The sequence below is a fragment of the Vidua macroura genome, chromosome Z (assembly GCF_024509145.1).
Source record: "Vidua macroura isolate BioBank_ID:100142 chromosome Z, ASM2450914v1, whole genome shotgun sequence".
Lineage (NCBI taxonomy): Eukaryota > Metazoa > Chordata > Aves > Passeriformes > Viduidae > Vidua > Vidua macroura.
The window spans coordinates 4145117-4163255 of record NC_071611.1 but is presented as its reverse complement, the minus strand read 5'-3'; the positions used below and the strand labels follow the sequence as shown (position 1 = coordinate 4163255).

Here is an 18139-nt window from a genome sequence, read left to right as displayed (position 1 = left end):
AACACAATGCAGTTTGCTTAAGTATATAAGTGGCTCAAAGAATGGAAAATGAAGCAGATTTGCTAGTTTGGAGTAGGCTTTTCGAAAGCTCTCCAATCTGACTTGACATTGTTTTATTTCAAAAGTTCCTTGAAATTCTTTCATCACTACAAACTATTAGTAAAAGAGAGTCTGTTCCATCACACTACCTCAAAATACAAAAATTAAATTTTCCTTTCTTTAAAAGGGAAGCATTTCCCTTTCTTTAAATAGAGACCCCAAATGTTACTTAGGTCATAAGGATTCAGAAGTGTTGTGCTGGTGCTGTTCAACAGAGTGTTTTTTTACTTACCACAATGACACATTCAAAGAGATTTTCTAACAAATAGTTTAATTTCAAAGATTGTCTAAATTATTGGGAAAGTCTCCCTGTGGCTGAACAGGGTCCTGGCTCAGGTATGTCAGAGCAATTATTTAAACTTCTTATTTAAATATATATAATAAACTTCTTATTTAAATATATATAATAAATAAGTTTATTTAAACTTTTAGTTTCTGTATATCTTTAGAAAGGAAGAGAATAAGCTTTTTAAAAATAAATTCTGTAATCTGCATCCTTAAACTTATCACGGATCTAGGCAGAGGAGGAGAAACACTGCTTTGTGGACCCTTCCCTTAGCTCATGATTTTGTCAACTAAATTTAGAAGAATAAAAACAAAGAAAAGGTGAACTACTATTTGCAGAAGCTGTTTTCCTCACATTTCAATTTCATTCCCCTCTCAACATTAGTATTTTCTTCATAAGACTAAAAGGAGTGTAGATACTGGCCCGTGTTTAAACTTGAAAGAGTCTTGGAAATTATCTGTGCTCTTTAATTGAACAATCACTCAGAGCAGCCTGAGTAGTTTTTGTGACTGACACTGGAAGTGCACTGAGGCATGAAGACAAGACAAGTTGCATTTGTTGAACCTGAGAAATGTCATTAACCATGGTCAGGAGGCTGGGCCTGTCCTGAGAGTCAGTCCTAGCAGAGACTCTCAGGAACAGGCCATTTCAAACATTGTTGAAATAATATTGAGATCATAATATGGGATTATATGGCAGGTAGTTGGAATTCTTGGGACGCTCCATAATATACATGTTGCGTCTTACAACACTTTATAAAAGTGTGGAAAAATCTGCTTTCTACCAGCAGAATAAAAAAAACTAAAGCATTTGGATACAAACCTGCATAGCCTTAACTCAGACCCCTCCTGTCCAGCCAGAGGATTGCTGTCTTTTATGACATACTCACACACAGTATTTTCCCCTTTATTTTAGGTCTCAATTCAGCAAATAGGCACATGACTTTCTTTAAACAAATACTTAATCCCATTGATATCAAGATGGCCCAGAGGCTTAATTAATTGTATGATTTATTACCTTGCTGAGAAAACCAGAGCACTCCAACTACCATATGTTTTGGTTAGATCATTTTGTAAGGATTGCTGAATAAGAAACTGTGTGGCAAAGAGGGACCATATAAAAGGAATTGGACTACTTGCAGTTTAAGTAATTTATTACTTCATGACAGTGCAATCTACCTGCAGTAGATTTTTTTCCTTTTTTTTTTTTCTTCTTTTCTGTTAACCAAAATTTAAAAACAAAATAGCAATATATGTAAAATCAAACATGGTATTTCCTTCACATGAATTCTTTTGATGCTATCAAGCATTATTAATGTACTTCCATGCAGGTGGATGTCCATTTGCAATACATTACTGCATACATAATTAACATATGGCTTCCATAAATTTAGCTTGCATTCTTGTCTCTGCAGCTGGATTCTCTAAAGCCAGTGATCTTCCTTCCCTTTTCACTTGGACCAATATGAATATTTATACAGAAGTTTTAAAACAGTTAATGTGAAAAAAAATTTCCTACTTAAATTTTACTTGGATAAAAATGATGCTAGATAAATCCTGTGTGTTTTTTTTTTTTTTTTGTGTTTTTTTTTGTTTGTTTGTTTGTTTGTTTTTTTTTTTTTTTTTTTGTTTTTTTTTTTTTTAAAAAAAAAAAGGAATTACAAGTTCAGAGTAATTTATAACTAAAAGATCCACTGGCTTCTGAATATAAGCCACAGCTTTCAGATATCTACCCTGCTGAGCTACTCCAGGTGTACCCTGATACAATGTCACTGCCATCAGAAAAGTTTCAGCTGTTAAAAGCTGGAGGCAGACTATCTTTATTTTTACTTTGCAGACATAATATTGAATGTATAAAGACATTTTATAATTTTCATTTATTTTGCTTTCCCTAACTACTGACCTTAAAACTTTTCATAAAGGAATGTTAGAATCACTGTCTCAATTTCATTCTTGATGTATGGTGATGTCTTCTGTTGGTAGTAGAAAAACATGTTTTGATATGCTTTGACCAAGTACATGAATCTAAATAGTTTTCTAGGCAAATGTTTTTCACATGTAAGATTTTATTTTGCTCCAAGAAATGCAGAGATGAAACAGGAAGGAGATACGAGTTTCCTTTGTAATATTCTCTCTGCCTAGGTGCAAAAATCAGGATAGTACAGATAATAAAGAGAAGCCTAAAAATGCTCTCAGTTGGGTGTGATAAGCAGGGGTATTTTCAACTTACATATAGATGGAAAATGGGTAGGAGTTTTAACCCCTAGTTTTCTTCAGGCACACATTTAAGAGGAAGTCCTAAAGTGTGCACTTGCCAAAGAAATCACTGTCTTGAGCCAACATGCCCTCATACCAGAGAGCAAATCATAGCACCCACTTATGAGCTTCACCTCCTTAATCACCTTCTTAATGCTCAAACACAGTCACTCTTACTAGAGGCACTGCCTGTCCATTTTCCTGTGGATTCACTAATCTCCTGGGCATTTCATTACTTCCAAGGCAGAAGCAAGACTCATAAATTGAAACCCATGTTTCCCATATCATGTCATAAAGACCAAGAGGAAGAGCAGTACAATTTAGTTCTGCTCTACAATTTAAACTGGGATTAAACTAGATCTACTTTTAAACTGGGATTTCATCTCAGAAAGTAATGTAAATAGAAATTTAATTCTCATTTCTGTCTATTGCATGGGCAAACATCTTTATTTTATTTAAAATTATAATGCAGAGGCATTAACCTGGAAATAAACCACTTCCTAGAGGTCAAGAGTTGGATAAATCTGTATCTTGGACCCATATTTTATTGGTTCATTGGTAGCTATGAGATTAAGCAGAGATCCTGGTATTTTCACACGTTTCCCAATGTGTGGCTGGTCTTTTTAGTCCAAGCAGCATAGTACAGTTTGTGATCATGGTAAGGGAAGTTCTGAGACCTTGCTGTAAAGAGCAGGAACAGAGAAGAAGGAAGAAGTGGACAGAGAAGAACAGGAGTGAAGATGTTCCTCTGAAACTGCATCTAAATGTATATGAAACAAACTGTGAAAATCTTCATCAGTAACACTAATAAACTCACACTCCAATATCCTCCCTTTAAAAATTATCTGCATTAGAAATAGTGTCTGCTGTTTTTACACTACTCACAGTGTAAAAGTGTGGTAAACTTTAATCTAATTTATTTATAATATAAATATAATGCTCCCTATAAAACTAATTTGGGAGCTGTTATACCATGTGTATTTATGCTTTACATCTTACAGCTCTAAGGAGTGGTTTTTAATAAAAGGCCAAAATCCAGCTGCTATTGCAGTAAAGCATTAAAAGAACATACAAAATAGGCATGAATGATAATCAAACATTAGACAATAAATCAGTCTATAACTATATTGCTCCAATTAAGCTCAGGATTAGTTGTTTTTCTGTGAGGTTAATCATAAAGTCTCAGCTTTTGGTTTGGGTAAAATTCTGCAGGACGGTAGGTTATTGCATGAAAAAATCTGTGGATGGAACTTACTGATACTGCTAATTGTGTTTCAAACACTGACTGCAAGAATGAACATTTTTTAGGGTACCAAAAAGAAAACAAAACTCCCATGTTCTTGTAATCTGAACCATGTGTGGCTATATGAACTATACCATGAAAGATAATTTATTTTTTCCCCGCATATAATGTTTATTTTTTTAGAATCTTATTTCCTGCAAAGATTAAAAATAAAAATGAAAATAGATACAGAATTATTCTCAGAGTATGATATCATATGGCTTCAATTAATACTGACTGATTAATATATTGCAGAGTGGAACAAAAAAATAGAGATCCAACTGTGCTGAATGGTACCTATTTCTTTTTAATTTTAAATTATTTCCCCCTTTACTGAATATCTAAGTTTTGGTGGGGCAGGGGGGGTTTATTCTCTTTATTCCACTTTTAATCGCCCTTTGCAGTGTTAGAAAATTAAAGAAAAAAATTGTTTAAATTTTATGTTATCTGGCTTTGTGGTCTTTTTTGTGTTTGAAATTAATTCATGATCATTTTTTCAGATTTCATTTTTTATAGGACATAATTCTGGAGACAGAAATACGGTAATTAATACAAGGTTGTGTTATGACCAGTTATCTTAGAGAAGCTGAATTCATAAAAATATATCAATGTACTTTTTCAGTAATGAGCAGGTAACTGCTTCATGACAAATAGATTTGAATGATGTACAGTTTAATGGCGAGTTGTATTGTGCTTTTTGTCTGCATTACAGACACGTTCCAGTCCCTGAAATTTAGGTCAGATGCTTCTTTCTTCCATTTGTTAATTCTGTTTCTAAGCCTTCTAAATAAAGTTTCCCTTCTTCTCTATCTTGTACAATACCAATTGCAGTCAAAAATTATCAGATTCACATACAGAGGAGAGCCAAAAGGTATTTTATTTGACTGAGGAGGTGTCAAGCCAGCAGAAGGAATCCAAACTCAGTCAGCCACACCTGGAATTCTGCCTCTTCTTGTTCTCCCTCTGTGTGCCAAAGCAACGGCAGGAGACAGAGCTCTTGGTGTGCTTAGATTATCTTCTACAAATGCATTTTAATTTAGCAATGCTCCTGGCTGTAGGATGGTCATGAGTCTTTGCCTGTGTGGGTGCTATTTCTATTTACAGCAAGGAATTTTTTAAATGAAAAGACTGGATGAACATAGACATAAACCACTGTACCAAATACTACACATAAATTCCTCCTCTTTGAGATAAGAATATGCATGTCATAGGAATTACCCATCAAAATGCATTGCTATTAAAACCTCCCTTAGCATATAATTATTTTCCTGGACTATGAGTGTTTTACAATTTGGGTGAGCATTGCTATCAGCATTTTGCAGGCAAGGACACCAAGTCAGAGAGGTTGCCTTCCTATAAGCTCTGCACACATGATAAGCAGTGGGTGGTTTAGAGGAGAAGGACTGACAGATTTGATTGCCCTGTATTTTGTAAATACTCACATAGATAGCAGTATCCTTTAATATAATGCAAATAGGGATATTAGTACTAGGCTATTTAAATATTCCAGTTCCAGCTCTGTTACATCATTATATGTGGTGTGATTCTTGGGGATGTCCTGTGCAGGGTCAGGAGTGGGACTTGAGCCAACTTGATCCTTGTAGGTTCCTCCCCACTCAGCTCATTCTGTTATTCTATCTGCAATTAGGAATATTTCCAATTTTTCTTCCCAGGGATGACTTGTTTCTCATCATTATGAGAAATGAGCTGTATTTGCCATTTGTCATTTTTTTAGCGTTGTCATGTCTTTGTCAGATCCTTCAGGTTTCACTCAGTTTCATATTAACAGCACACGTTGCCTGTTACCAGCCTACGAAAGTGATGGTAACAGACAGTATTATTCCAGGCAGAAGAATCTTGATGATGGTTTGCAGAAGAGAGAAAAAAATACCTCTTCCTTTCTAAATCCACAGCTAGAAACACTTCCTTCAGTAACCACATATTCTGAACATCTCGGCTGTTTCTATGAAAGAGACGTAGGTAAGTAATGCAGCATTTAATGTAGATATTACTTCCCAGCTAGCCTATAAAAAACCTATAGTGTAGGCCCTGAGAAAATTAAAATAATCTGAGAAAAAATAAAACATTATTCATGTTAAGTGCTTATAGTAAAAGAAATTCATTCATTTATTCACTGTGCATTCAGTTGCATGATAATAAATACAGAAATCTCTATATCTCTGTTTTCATTTTAGCATTCAAATTGCCATAAAAATATTCATAGATAAGATACTGAACCAAAGCTTTGGTCACGTACATCTTCAGAAAATATTCTGTAATGTTTTCAAATGGCCTTGCTAAATTCAAATGCATATCACTGCTGTAGATTCCACCTCTCCCTAGTTTCAATTGAAAACACAGTGTTTCCTTTACTTAGCCTTTGTTCAGTGTCATAATATGCTTTTAACTAATTGCTGCATTCTGTTTTAGAGGTTTCTGTTCCTTCAATGGCATATAAATATTATCCCTGAGTTCTCAATGGCACAAGTTCCCTAGAGGAGCTGTGGCTGCCCCATCTCTGGAAATGTTTAAGGCCAGGTTGAATAGGGTTTGGAGAAACCTGGTCCAGTGGAAGGTGTTCCTACACCTTCCCATGTCTCTACCCATGGCAGTGCAGCTGGAATGAATGATATTTAAAGTCCCTTCCAATGAAAATTATTTTGTGATTTTGCAGTTCATAAGATAAATCATAATTTCAAGGAGTGAAGATGCAAATAAATACAATTAAACAAAAAAAGTAATGATTCTATTATCTATGTTTGAAAACAAAAGAGCAAAACATCTCGTAGCTGATTTTGTCCTCCTAATATAAGAACTGCTATATCTTCAATGGAAAGCGGAAACACAACTAGAGTATGTCCAGATCCTCAAACAAATCCTCTTCATTTAATCCTAATCAATGAAAAGTGGTGTCAAAATGCTTAGAGGGGCACAGTGCATAGAACCATGGAATCACAGAATTGTTAGAATTGGGAGAGACCTCAAACAATCTCATTCCAACTCCCCTGCCATGGGAAGGGACACCTTCCATAGACTAAAGTTGCTCAAAGCCCTGCCCAACCTGCCCTTGAATAATTCCAGGGATGTTTACTTCCCTTGAAGTAAACCACCTCTGGCAACCTGATGAACATCCAGAACTGTTGTAGCAGAATAAAAATTTCAGTTTAGGCCCAATAAGTCTCATGCAGCCTCACGATGTATTATTACTAGTTTTTAGCATCCACCTTCATCATACTCTTTTCTGACTCCATTACCTCAGGCTTTGGCTGTGTCTGCTTTCAATAATTCACCTAAAAGCTTCCTCAGCCTAATGTGCATTTCTGTTCGGCTCTCACCTCACCACAGTGCTCCTCTCCTAATGCCATTATGTATCTGTCTTAAAACAGCTGCTCTCAAATTAACTTTCTCCCTCTTGTTGGGCTGCTTAATGTTTCAGATCTGTGCTCTGTAGGGCAGGACTGATAACACTGAGCTGCTGAAGCAGCCTGATTGATTTTCAGTTTTGGCTAAGTAGATGCCAGTTTTCTTGGTGACCTGAAATGCACTCAGTGCCTTTTAAATTGGGAAATGGGTTATCCATTGCACATTCCATCTTCTATTTTGTTTCTTTTTCAGTTTTACCTATAGATGTGTACAAGAACCTCTTCTTGAATGTCAACTTGTTGTTTCATTACTGTGGTGCCCTTTCATTCTTTGCTGAAAAGCACTGGAAGCAAAAGCATCTTAATATCACTTAGTCTATGGTAGGTAAAAAAAAAAAAAAAAAAGAAAAGAAAAAAAAACCAACAACATTATCTGTGCTCTAAAGTGTTTTGTGTGATCAGAAATCTGAGGGAATTGAACTCTGAGCCAGTTAAATTTAGTTTCTCTTCTCTCTTTGGGTTCTCATGATCATGAAGTTTATTAACAAAACAGTTGGAAATGGAGGCAATGGCCTGCCCAGCTTTCAAGAACAGCTAAAATTAAGAATTATTGTGCTGAACAGTTTTGCATGGGAGAGAATTTCTTCTATATGGAGTAATCTACAAGAACACAAAGCACCATGTACAATAGAAAATTCAAGGTAAGATACCTATTTCCAGACAAAGGAGGTAAAAATATAAACCTTGGTAGTCATCAAGGCAAACATCTTGCTACCTTTTCTGGTCTTGCACCACCTTGCACCTAGTCAGATCTCTGTCATCAGAGCCCAACGTTTATAAATTACTGCAGAATATGTGAGCATAACAGTATATGTGGCTTTATCCACTCCTGAGAAAAATATTAGGCCCATTGGCAGATTGAAAATTAAGCACAAGAAACACCAATGCAAATATATCCTTCTACAGAAACAGTGAGTATTTTTATAATACTATACCATGTATTAATTTTTTACCGTTTGCAACATTTTATTTTCTAGTTGCAGATAAACATTTCCCCCTCCAAAATAAAATTATTATTAATTAAAGCAAAATGCTTTTTCATAAGGTCACAGAGTGGCCACAAGTTCTGATCAAGATCAAATTTATTTTACAACCCTTCTTCCTTCATTTTCCCAAACACATGGATGGAGGAGCTCATTCCAATCTTTCCTATTGTGAAACATCGAATTCTTCTGGTTTGAGTAATCTCCATGCTAGGATCCAGCATGGATTTTACTGAAATATTGACACAGTTGATCTGAATAGTTTGGTCTGGTGAAGCAGCTTTCAGTTATGATGCAAATACTGTAATCAACAAAGCCACCATTTATGATTTTAATCTGCAAATATGCACATATGTGACTAATTTTTTGTTAATCATTGTATAGGACAAAGTTTGTTGCCCAGAAAACTCGCTCAGGTCTTCATCAGAACTTGCAGTGTAATCCTCCAAACAGGCTAAATTTTAATTGTTAAGTGTCCCCCACCCAAGTGAATAAAGCTATTTTTCTCAGATCTAGCTTATTTTGCAGAGAAATTACAATTTCTCTGTAAAAGTTAGCAATTTTGCAGCTTAAGGTTAAAGGTAACTCAGGCAAACCATTGCACTTGCTGTTAGGAACTGCTTGCAATGTAGATAATGCTACTAATATTTAATAAAAGCATATCATTACTTTCTCTGCTTCCAGAAAAATTCCATTTCGTTCAAAGGCGTACATGAACAAAGTGAACAAAGTACTCCTGTTTAATCAAAACATGATAATTAGCAGGAATCCAAGTACCCTTATCTTGGGGAACAAGAATAGCAGGCAGCAATTTCACCACTCTTTCAAGTCCGTGCTTGCGCTACTGGATGGGAGAATCTGAGGGCTACGAATTCACTTCTTGTCATTTCGGGAGAAGTAATTAGCAAGTTGGCTACATCTGCATGGTTATTAGCATGGATGGTGCCTTGGATTTAGTAAGGTGTAGATGGCTGCTGGCTTCCATGAAAGAAAGGTTAATGGAAATATTTGTCCTGTGATGAAGAATTTTGAATTGAGCGCGATAAATCATCCGCCTCTAGAAAACCGTGGCATGGGTGTCTCTTTCAATTTCAATTTCAAAAATAATTTTAAAAAATAATTTTGCTAATCACAATATACAGGATACAGGTAAGCAAGTTTTCCCTGTTCATGGGCTGCAAGTCTTGCTTCAGGTCCTTCTAAGTTCATGACCCTAATGGCAATTGCAATCACCAAATGAGGATTGTCACACCCATGGCAGAACCACCAGGCTAAGGCCACAGAGTGAGTTTGGTTTTCACTCCATCTTCAGCCATATAATTCCCAGGACACTGGACATCCACAGCAGCCACTTAACATGACACTCTACCCCAACTTAGCCCCAAGAACCTAGGCTTTCTTTATTGTATTTCATATTTTAAGGAATTATTCATCTAACTAACGTGAAATGCAGAAGTTAGGGTGGCAAAATCATGCTCTATCACTTTGCATATTTACACTGCTAATTAGAAACTACAATAGGTGCGTGGCTTCACTGTGGATAGTAGCTCTGGGTAAACATATAAATTCTCCTGTCTCTGATGTCACCATCCAGATGCAGACCTTTTTTGCTGCCAAAATCAGTCAGGATCTAAAGGTTCAGAGCTGAATTCCACAGATCACATGTGGAGCTCAACCCAGTGAAAGTGTGCCTGTGAAACTCTACTACAGGAGATCAGAGAAGAACCTAAGAAGGAGATATTGCCTCAGTTATCTTTTTTGGGTTAAAATTAGGGTATAATTGTAGGCCTGAGAGGAGGACTGAAGAGCTCAGTTCTGAGAATATCCTCTTCTGTCAGCAGAACCATTTAAGCTCTTTTTCTGCTTCTACTAGATTTATCAATCAGAGACTTGGTGGATCAAAACAGGGGAAGCAAAGGTTTTTTGGTGGAGTCAAACCAAAACCACCTATTGCTGAATTGGAGGTCTTTTGCCCTGTACAAAGCTGCTATGAAGAAAAAAATTGACTGTTTTGTGTAGAACAGAATTTTAAAAAATTTGCTTCTCTGAGATTGTTTGTATCAGAGATGTTACTAAAAGAAAATTATTAGATTAAGTGACATTTCCCTGGTGTTTGAAAATGTTAATTGAAAAAGCACTGTCACCTGATGTAAACAGCCCTAAAAATAATTCCATGAGTTGTTTGTGTAAGAAAACCTGAATGTTGGACAATAAAATTATGACCAGGAGTTTAGGGGTGATTCCCCTTGAGTATAGACAGAAAAAGCACAACTTCTTTCTTGATAATTTGTTGTGTGAAGTCTGAAAACAATTTAGGACTGAACAGATGCCTTATGAAAGCAAAGTTCAAAGAAAGAAAGTTTAACATTAGAGCAGGAGATCATGTAACTGAGTAACACAGCATGTTTAGAATAGGACCAGACTAGTCCTTTAACAAGAAAAATACTGAAGTTCTCAACAGAAAGAATCAAATTTCATCATGATCTGAGACTTCATCTAAGACAAACATATCCCATACTGAAATGTTGAGAAATTATCCCACTATCATTAATGTGTACTTTAGAGAGAAAATACTGCCTTTTAAAAAGAAATGTCTCAAAGAGAAACAGGATTATTTTTGGTTTTCAAGTCAAATTGTTTCCATCAGAGATAAAAATATGCTGTGCTTTTCCAGTCTCCCCTCTCTGTACTTACAAATAATTTGTATTTCCTTTCATACTAGGATGAAACAGTAACACTAAGCAGAAGGCGTGTTATTGCCTCCTTGAAATCTAAACCAACAGAGCAGTTTGGGCACTTTTTCCATTCTTAATTTCTTGATGCTACTCCCTAATTTTCTATGTGTGGCTTATTTTTCTCTAACTATGGAAGAACCTACACTGCCAGACACATGACAATGTTCTCCTTTCTTTTGCCACCTTAGCAAGGATGGTGCACAGCAAGTCTCACTCTCCATTTTCCTCTAACCAGACACTCTGAGGTGTCACAGTGATTTGTGAAGGTCCTCGCTCTGACAAGCTGTCAGAGAATGCACCACAATTCATCTTCAGGCATCTAGATTTAGAAACCTACAAACTATTTTTCTGTGTGCGAGGTAGGTAGCTAAAAACTCCTTACTCTGAAGAGTGGACGCTATCTAGTTGCCCATACTGGAGTCTTGATGTTTGATATGCTCTTGGGAATATTTTCTGGTTTTCATTCACTGGACTGGAAGGGCTCTGGTGACCCATAGATCCTGTGTCACACTCACAGCGGGGCAGATATCAGCCACACACGACCTCTGGAAGATCTACAGCCTTCTGGGCCCAGATCCTGAACCAAAGCAGGACTGCAGGGCAGAATCCTTCATAAAAAAACACTTTAGATTGGAAAAGAGCCTTGAGATCACTGAGTCCAACTGTTAACCCAGCACTGTCAACCCCACCACTAACCCATGCCCCCAGATGCCACACCTACAGGGATTTTAAATCCCTCTAGGGGTGGGGACTCGTGACTCCACCACTGCCCTGACAGCTTATGCCACTGCTTAATAACCTTTCAGGGATAAAAAAAAAAAATATCCAATGTAAACATTCTCTGGAGCAAGTTAGGGCCATTTCTTTTTGTCCCATCCCTGTTCCCTGGGAGCAGAGCCCAACCCTCCCACTGGCTGTCCCCTCCTGTCGGGGAGTTGTGCAGAGCCAGAAGGTCCCCACTAAGCCTCCTTTTCTCCAGGCTGAGCCCCCACATCTCCCTTGGTCACTTTTCATCAGAGTTGTGCTCCAGACCCTTCCCCATCTCTGCTCCCTTCTCAGGACATGCTCCAGAGGAACACAAATGGCTCCCACAAACTGTGATAAAGGAACTGAGCAAAGAACTGAATCTCCAGTCCTAAATCTCCCTGAATTTCCCATAATTGGAACAAAGATACATGATTCATGTGCAGAATTTATAATTTGGATGTATAAATGTGAGCCTTAGTCAAACAGAGTATCCATAATCTCTGCTCTTTTTTATATACCTAAGTCAAAATGCTTTACACCAAAAGTGATTATTAATCTCTTAATAATGCAAATAATGCCAGCAGACAGCAAAATGAAAAATAAAAACACAAGTTTAAGAATATGGTTAAAAATAATGCACCAGTATTTTGTACATTCTTCATTTCTTGTTTTGAACAATGATGACTATGGAAAATAGAGGTAATATTGCTACATCTACATAATCAGTGTGAATACCCTTGGGAGACAGTCCTTGGAGATAAATTGATCAATTTATATTATTTTTTTATGTCATCTCGGATAAGGCAAATAAATATATGGAGAATGATGAATGAAAGAAGAAAAAAAGGGAAAAAAAAGAAAACAAACAATTTTGTGGCTCAAATCCAGTTATCACATGCTCAGTCCAATCTATTTACTTTCAGTATAAAAAACGAGAATGAGAATTAATTTAGGGATGGTCTACACATGCATTCAAGTTTTACATAAGAGCAGAAATGTTCTAGAAACTTTTTTGTACCCTGAACATAAATGTGAATGGAACTTTTGTGGCAAGATGCCTCTCCCCAGATCTAGCAGATGTGTCCCACCTTTGTCTTCTTTAATTTTTAATGAGTTAGTTATTTCCCTTGCTTTATACTTTTTCATTATTGTACCTTCAAAAGAGATACAATCTTTATATCACAGACATTTTTTGGTACGCATTATATAAACCTAGAATATTTCCAGCTATATTTCACATATTTTTTGTCTGAAATTCACCCCCGCACTTCCAACATCTTATTAAAGATGAGTAAATGCATTTTATTTGATGCACTGGTGAATGCACCACTTCGTTAGGGAACCTCATGGAAATTCATGTGCTAAATGCTAGAGTGCTTTCCATCCCACACCCATTTCAATTAGTGTTTGACACTGACACAGCCTTAACGCCCTCAACTGCTCATTTGACACAATCTCATGCAGTGATATCTCACCAAAACAGGAAGCTGCTCTCGCATCTCGTTTGCATTATGTATTCATTTTAAGATTAGTCACATGGTTAATGAGCATCTTGGAGCCTGTCCAGTTTGCTGCTCTATGTCGTGTTTCCTTTCCTGACACTCCACTTGCATTAACTCTCCGTGATGTTGCCAAAGCCTGTGCAGACTGCAAATTGCTCTTAGCCATTTGTTCCAGAAAATGATCACATCCATTGCCATTTGGAATTAATGCCCATTATTGACTAGAATTAAATATTAAATATATGCTAAAATAATTCTATTTTCACAAAGTGCTAAGCTCTGATTTTTTTTTTTACGTACAGTCTAATACTAATTTTACCCTTCTGCTCACCCTTTACATATAAAAGTAGTATGTTTCTGTCTCAAAATTTTGAACTGCAATGCTTGTAGCAAACCTAAAATATGTCCATGATACCCATTTGATCTTGAAGTGGCATTAAACTCAAAGTGACAGCATTAAAATTAGCAATCCAGGTAGCATTCAACTTTTTAATCAATGTTTACTCTATATTTTAAATGAATACTGACACATCTATTTCTGTATTTATGTGTATACACACAACATCCATTAAATTCTTCAAAAGTCTAGGTATTCCTTTCATAAATCATAAATATAGAGAGAAAAGACATGTAAATAATTCTAAACCTATTTGCATAGCCCTTTCAAGATCAAAATTAACACGTTTGAAATGTATGCATGTATAACAAACTATTTCACAGGAATCCACAGAAATGAAAAACAGCTGAAATTATTTTTCCACTTTCATGCTAATGCTTAAAGTGGACAATGAAAAGTTAAAAATTACAAAGTGATTATCAATATTTTGGTAGCCTGGGGTCATCAACAACTTGCTCTTAAAACTGAAAGTGATAGACTTCTGGGATTTCAAGGACAATGATGCTGTTTACAGTGGTCCCTCTATTTCACTACCATCTATTTGCTTTAGGAGAATTAATTAGAAAAAGTCCCATCAAGTGCAAGGAGGGACAGCATCAATTCTATCAGCACTACCTCTTTAAATCTTGGCTAAACTTGCACAGTTGAGAATCATGGTCGCTGCCACCACAATTTCATACCACAGAAAATAAAGAGGATGTAATAGGTAGTGCAAGAACATCAGAAAAAAATTAGGTGGGTATTTATTAGATTCTTATGTTCATGTCAAGCAAATGAGACAATCCACCTTATCTTAATGCTCAGCTGGAGAGCTGTAGTCTCAATAGTTTGGTTAACACTGGAAATCTCTGGATTATCATTTAAACACATCATAGAGTTTTGTTTTTTTTTTTTTTTTTCTGGACAAGTTCACCCATTCAGTGACCTCCACAGAAACCTCTGTTCCTTAAAAATGCCCAGAGAAATAAAACTGCAGGTACACAGAGCTAGACATTTCCAAAGAAGTACCCAAAAAAAGTGAGGTCAGGTGTCCATAACAGTTCAGGGCAGCACATAGGTTCCATAAACAAGATAAAAATTGCTGAGAAATGGAAGGGGCCTGAAATGTATAGTACAAGGGAAAGGCAATAAATTGATATCCAGAGAAATCAGGGATCTCAGAGAGAGAAGAAAAGCTGTATTTAATTTTCTGCTTTGTCACTCAGCCAGCCTGAATGTAGATTTCATATGTGGCTTGTTTTGTAATTTCTGCATCATCTGCTGCTGGGTTTCAGTGAGAAACAAAACTCTGGCTAGAGACATCACTGCTCTGACCTTAGATGATGACTTCCCCATGACACAAAGCATCTGTGTCTATCTCTTCATGACTTTAGAGGAATAACCTTTTCTCCTGGCATCAGCATAGTCTTGGCCCTGGAAGTGCTCATTTTGGATCCCCTTATTTTCTTTAGTAAAAATATAATTCCAGTGGATGTATAACCAAACATGACACTAATTCTGTGAATTGAGACCAGTAGCTTAAAAGTAGTAAAAACAGTCTCAACAGTATAATTTTTTTCAATGGGCTGTCATTTGAAAATTATGTGTTCGTTCTTAGAGATGTGACAGCAAGTGATTCCTTCTACTTGTTTTTTTTGGTTTTATGTACAATTTTAACAGGCCGTACCACAAATTTACCTAAGAAAAAACATGCATACTTAGCCCAAGATCATTCTCTTCTGTTTAGTATGTGTTTTAGAGGCCAAATAATAAGACTTTTTCAGGATGTCCTCATCATGTTCTGAGTAAGAGTAGTGCTGGAGAGAAAAAACTTGTACTTCTAGTTTTGTGTCTAGCCAGCTGGGTGAGATGGAATTCAATAATTCCCTGTTCACTTTACCCACTCTCCTCTTCTTTAGTGTTGGTTTTACTGAGTAGAAACACTTTCTCACTCAAGGAGACCTTCATCCTGATCAAGTCCTCAAGGCATTCCTGCAGCATGTACTTAGAATGCACCACAAGCTTTCCTTCTCTTTATGATTATCTATTATTCATATTGTGGTGGTGTCTAGAGACTAATAATCTAAGATTATGATGAGATACAATATAGGAATAAATACTGATGGCAGGTGGATAGCTAATAATAGGGATGGATGTATGTACATAACTTAGTGATGTCGATAACTAATAATGTACCTCTTTTCCAATTAGATTTAATGGTTTCATTTTTTTTTCCCTGAGAGAAGCAAATGAATTTGTAACAATTCCACAGTAGTTTTGCCGTCTTTAGAGATGACACATCCCATTGGTGTTTTGCAATTTTTTTTAACAGCTATGAAATTACTAGTGACATGAAGAGTTTTTGCATTTTTTCATTATTAAAGTCACGACCATTTACCAAGACTTAAAATCCAGGAAATGTGGAATACTATAGAAATAAAAAATATAAAGAAAACTGCCCTTGTGTGCTCTATCTAGTGATATAGTAATTTTTCAGAAGTTAAAGGTGAGTATGCAATACTTGAAAATTTCAAAGAAAATTTTTTTTTTTTTTTTTTGTCTGAGATGAATTGATTTCTCTTTTTTCCCTCAATGAAATTTTTGTAAATGTGAATGGTTTTAGTGTCTTCTCCACTTATTGGACCCAGATTCTGCCATCTTTTCCTTATTATAAATAAATATTCTACATGGATAGTGTGTATAAATGCAAGTATAAATAAAACTAAGTAATAAAGGCACTCTTAAATGAATAAACCTGCAGTTCTGACAGTCACACAGCATTTAAAGTTTATTTCAGATAAAAACAAGTATTGCCATAAAGCGTAAAGTAGATATGTGTGAATTTCTATATTCACAAGTTTATAAAGTGGGTAAACCCAACGAAGTTAGTAGTGTGTGTAATCCCAGAGCACAACTCTGTTAAATTAAGCAGCCATTTGATGTTCCTAGAGAAGGTCAGCTAAGACTTTAATACTGGGAAATAGCACTAAAATAATAGAACTTTAAAAAACCAGACAAACAAACCCCACTCCAGACTGGAGTTGAGTTTAAAATTCTTTAATTTTGTTTCATAATCTGTCACTATAAATGCATTACATTAATAGTTACAATGCATGAATGCAGAACTGTGTTTTTGAAAGAGATTTTGTATAAAGAACAACAGGAAGAAATATCTATGGTAAGACCATGACACAACTCAATTGCCATCACAAAATTAAGCTGAAATCCAGAGTTTGCAAATCTTGCTTCTATCTAAGGTCCTTTTAGAGGCAGCTTCTCACTGTTTTACAGTCTCACACAGGCAGAGAAACTGAAAGGGATGAAGGGGAGAAAAGCCTGTACTCACCTATGGTTGGGTCATGGTAGTCAGGGAACCGATGGCTAATGAACTGCATTGTCATTGCTGCAGAGGAAAAAGAGAGAGGGAAGAAAAAATAATTATATCACCACCATTAAATAGAAACAGCCAGAAGAACACATGGATAACTCACTCATGCAAGTATCAGCTCAGACTGTGAGCGCTATTTTGTTCTATGTCTACTTCTGCAACGATGTATTGGCTCTGCATTGATAACTCAGAACTGATAAATGAAGAAAAATATGAATTAAATCTCTTTAATTGTCTTAATTTCCAAACTTCATTGTACCACTCCTGTGTTAAGATCTTACATGCTTTTAACACTTGGTAAATACTGTTAATCTGATACTGCATACAGATGAAAATTGCCATGGCAAAAACATAAAATGTGTCTTACAAGGCTGATTCATAAAGGTTTTCACAGTGCTACAACGTGCTACTAACTGGAGTGCCTAATTTGATTTCTGGTGTATTTAGTGATACCTAATTCATCAAACCTGATGCAACAGATGAAGGCTTCTCTTAACCACCCAGAGAACCTTTCTTCTGAAGACACTGTTTTATGACTGACTACTAACTGCTTTCAGAAATTTTAGGGAAGTTACATGAGACTTCAGGAAAACTGCATTCTGACATTTGGAACAGGTGGCAAGCTGGAAGTAGAATTCCAATTTATGTAGGAAGACATAAACTTTCATATCCTGCCCAGCGTGACATCTGAAGTTCATTGGCCTTGAAAAACCATGAAAGTAAACTTGAGTATTCAGTGACTACAGTAACACCATCAGCATTTAGAAGAACTTGGGAAGTTACATTTGCTTTGTTGTTTTTTCCTCATAAGTTTGAATTTCAAATAATTTAAAAAAAAATGTATCTCCCAAAAAATGACAGTTGTAAATAAAAGCCTTTCAAAAGTTAAATATATGAATTCTAATTAAATAGAAGGGAAAAAATAGGGTCAAACAGAATTTTTAAAATACTGCTTGATTTTTAAACCATTTTCTTTCCATTTTTTTTTTTCTGGCATTAAAATCCACCTACACCTACTATATAGATAGTTGTTTAAAAAAGTAGCCCACTTGAAACATAAATAT

At 36.0% G+C, this 18139-nt stretch overlaps 1 protein-coding gene across 2 annotated transcripts in view; it reads right to left on the bottom strand.

The window, feature by feature from the left end:
• Nucleotides 1-18139, bottom strand: part of RIT2 (Ras like without CAAX 2) — a 238403-nt gene that overhangs the window by 170226 nt on the left and 50038 nt on the right. For both annotated transcript variants that reach the window (XR_008441241.1, XM_054003129.1), the window contains one exon: nucleotides 17034-17090. Coding sequence is in view for 1 of the 2 variants with exons in the window: in XM_054003129.1 (XP_053859104.1) it covers nucleotides 17034-17090 (57 nt within the window). In the remaining variant the exon portion in view is untranslated. The remainder of the gene's footprint in view (nucleotides 1-17033; nucleotides 17091-18139) is intronic.